The sequence below is a fragment of the Tamandua tetradactyla genome, chromosome 7 (genome assembly GCF_023851605.1).
Source record: "Tamandua tetradactyla isolate mTamTet1 chromosome 7, mTamTet1.pri, whole genome shotgun sequence".
Classification (NCBI taxonomy): Eukaryota; Metazoa; Chordata; class Mammalia; order Pilosa; family Myrmecophagidae; genus Tamandua; species Tamandua tetradactyla.
The window spans coordinates 119,499,805-119,502,229 of record NC_135333.1 but is presented as its reverse complement, the minus strand read 5'-3'; the positions used below and the strand labels follow the sequence as shown (position 1 = coordinate 119,502,229).

The 2,425-nt window shown below is 35.4% G+C and overlaps 1 protein-coding gene across 1 annotated transcript; it reads right to left on the bottom strand.

Moving 5' to 3' along the window:
- Positions 1 to 379: 379 nt before the first annotated feature.
- LOC143690058 (olfactory receptor 6C2-like) lies at positions 380 to 1,318 on the bottom strand. The gene has a single exon (XM_077168056.1). It carries the CDS (start codon positions 1,316 to 1,318, stop codon positions 380 to 382), a length of 939 nt encoding a protein of 312 aa, XP_077024171.1.
- Positions 1,319 to 2,425: the final 1,107 nt, after the last annotated feature.

The following is a 2,425-nucleotide window of genomic DNA, read 5'->3' as shown; positions in this document are numbered from 1 at the left end:
GATGTGAAAAGGAATCTGCACATTATATGGTTCTAATAATTTCCTGAAATGTCACTGATAATATTTACATCATGCTGTTTAATTTCTTTCTAGGTCATGAAAGTAAATGAGTGATAGTGGAGGGGAGATTTTTATTTTCTGGAAAGACATTCTTATATTCTCTTTATGTGTTAGTTCATTGAGATTGATTTGAAAGGCAAGGAGAGGTGAGACTTGGACATAACAGGTTTCCAAAGTGAGATATAAGGGGTTAGGAGAAGGTTAACCTGACTGTGCTATAGATAGATTAAAAAGAGTAAAATTAAGTTTTTGGGTTTTCAGAAGAAGTTTTGAGCTATTATTTTTTTCTTCTCAGGCATTGATCAAATTCACTGCAACCTTACTTGTGTGTGTGAAAGGCAATTCTTTTTATTGTGTCACTGAAAGCTTGTTTCACTTGCTTATTCCTCAAGGTGTAAATGAAAGGGTTCAACAAAGGGGCAACAGATGTAGTGAGCACAGATACTCCTTTATTGATGTCTACTTCTTCTTTGGCTGAAGGTTTGATATAGATGAAGATGCAGCTGCCATAGGTGATGGAAACGACAATCATGTGAGAAGAACAAGTGGAAAAAGCTTTCTTTCTTTGCTGAGCAGATGGGAATCTTAGAATGGTCTTGATGATATATACATAGGAAAGAATCACACCAACTAGTGTGATAATGAATGTCAGTACTGCACAGATTATGACCATTTGTTCTATGAACCATGTGTCTGAGCATGAAATCTTAAAAAGAGGAGATGCATCACAGCCAAAGTGATCAATGGTGTTGGAGTCACAGAATTCCAGCTGGAGGCCCATGCCGAGGGGCGTGATGATGATCATGAATCCAGAGATCCAGCAGCAGAGGACAAAGATGGTGCACACTCTGTTGCTCATGATGGTCATGTAATGAAGGGGCTTACAGATGGCCACATAGCGGTCATAGGACATGGCAGTCAGGAGAAAAAACTCTGTGGCCCCGAAGAGTCCAAAGAAAAATATTTGACTGGCACATGCATTATAAGTAATGGTATTATCCCCAGTTGATAAGCTGTACAGGAATCGGGGAATACAGACTGTTGTGAAGGAGATTTCTAAGAAAGAGAAGTTTCGAAGAAAAAAATACATAGGTGTTTTAAGATGGGAATCCATGAATGTAAGAATGATAATGGTCAGATTTCCAGTGACGCTCAGCATGTAAGTGAGAAATAAAAAGGTAAAGACCAGAACTTGCAGCTGTGGGTCATCTGTAAGTCCCAACAAGATGAATGTGGTTATTGCTGTGCGATTTCTCATTATTACCTTTGGTTTTATATCCAATCTGCATTAACAATCAGTAAGAAAATATCTGAGGCCTCTCAGTGATCAAAAGTAACACTACACACCTGAAAGAACAGATACCATATTTTTCCTTCATGCTTTTTATTATGGACTCTAGTGACCTTTTATAAAGCTTAGTTACAAAATCTCCCCTGAAAAGTGCTTTGCTCCATATTCCTCTTCTGCCTGCAGGAATCCTAAACCTCTTAAGATGTGTATTCTCCATTCTGCATTAACCCCTTTTAAAAATACATTGATTTATATACTTTTATTCTAGAACCAGGAGCTTTCCATTTCATCTGATACTCATTTTTTTCTAGAAATAACTTATCTTCACACCATTTACACCAGTGTTGAATTCACACATGCACATTCACCCACAATTTTCATGTACGATCAGTCTTTACAATGTCAGTATATTAGGAACAAGGCATCAACTACTTCTCTCTTATTTCATTGAGGTTAGCTTAGGTTAGACTCCATGTAACCGGTATTTTTTCAAGGTCAGTACATCTATATGAAATTTTAAAGTATTAAGTACATTATTTCAGTCACTGTGCCTCACTCCCTATAATTGTCATCCCATTTATAGTTATTTTCTCCTCACATTTACCTGCTATTGACTGTGCTTCAATCTGGTTTTTTTATCCACTAACAAACTGATACTTTCCTTGAAATTCAGTCTTCATGACAAAGTTAATAGAGGCTATGTATGTTTATTTTTTATCTTTCCTAATTCTTTTGTTGCATTTATCAATATTGAACTAATTTTTGAAACTGTATATATTTTATAGATTTTCTTTTCCTCATGTCCTGCAACTTCTATTAGAATAATTCATAGATTATTTTCATTTGCACATATCATAAATATTGGTACTACTCAGTATTCTGCAATATATTATCTTCCCACTTAATACTCTCTTCTGTACTTCTCATTGACTTTCCTGGTGTCAGTAACCATCATATACTATTATCTAGATCATTAGATTTCTTCTGAATTCCAATCCCAAATATCCAGGTAAAAACAGGTATTTTATTTGAATATTCAATGAGAACTTCAAACATAATACTGTTGAATATTTC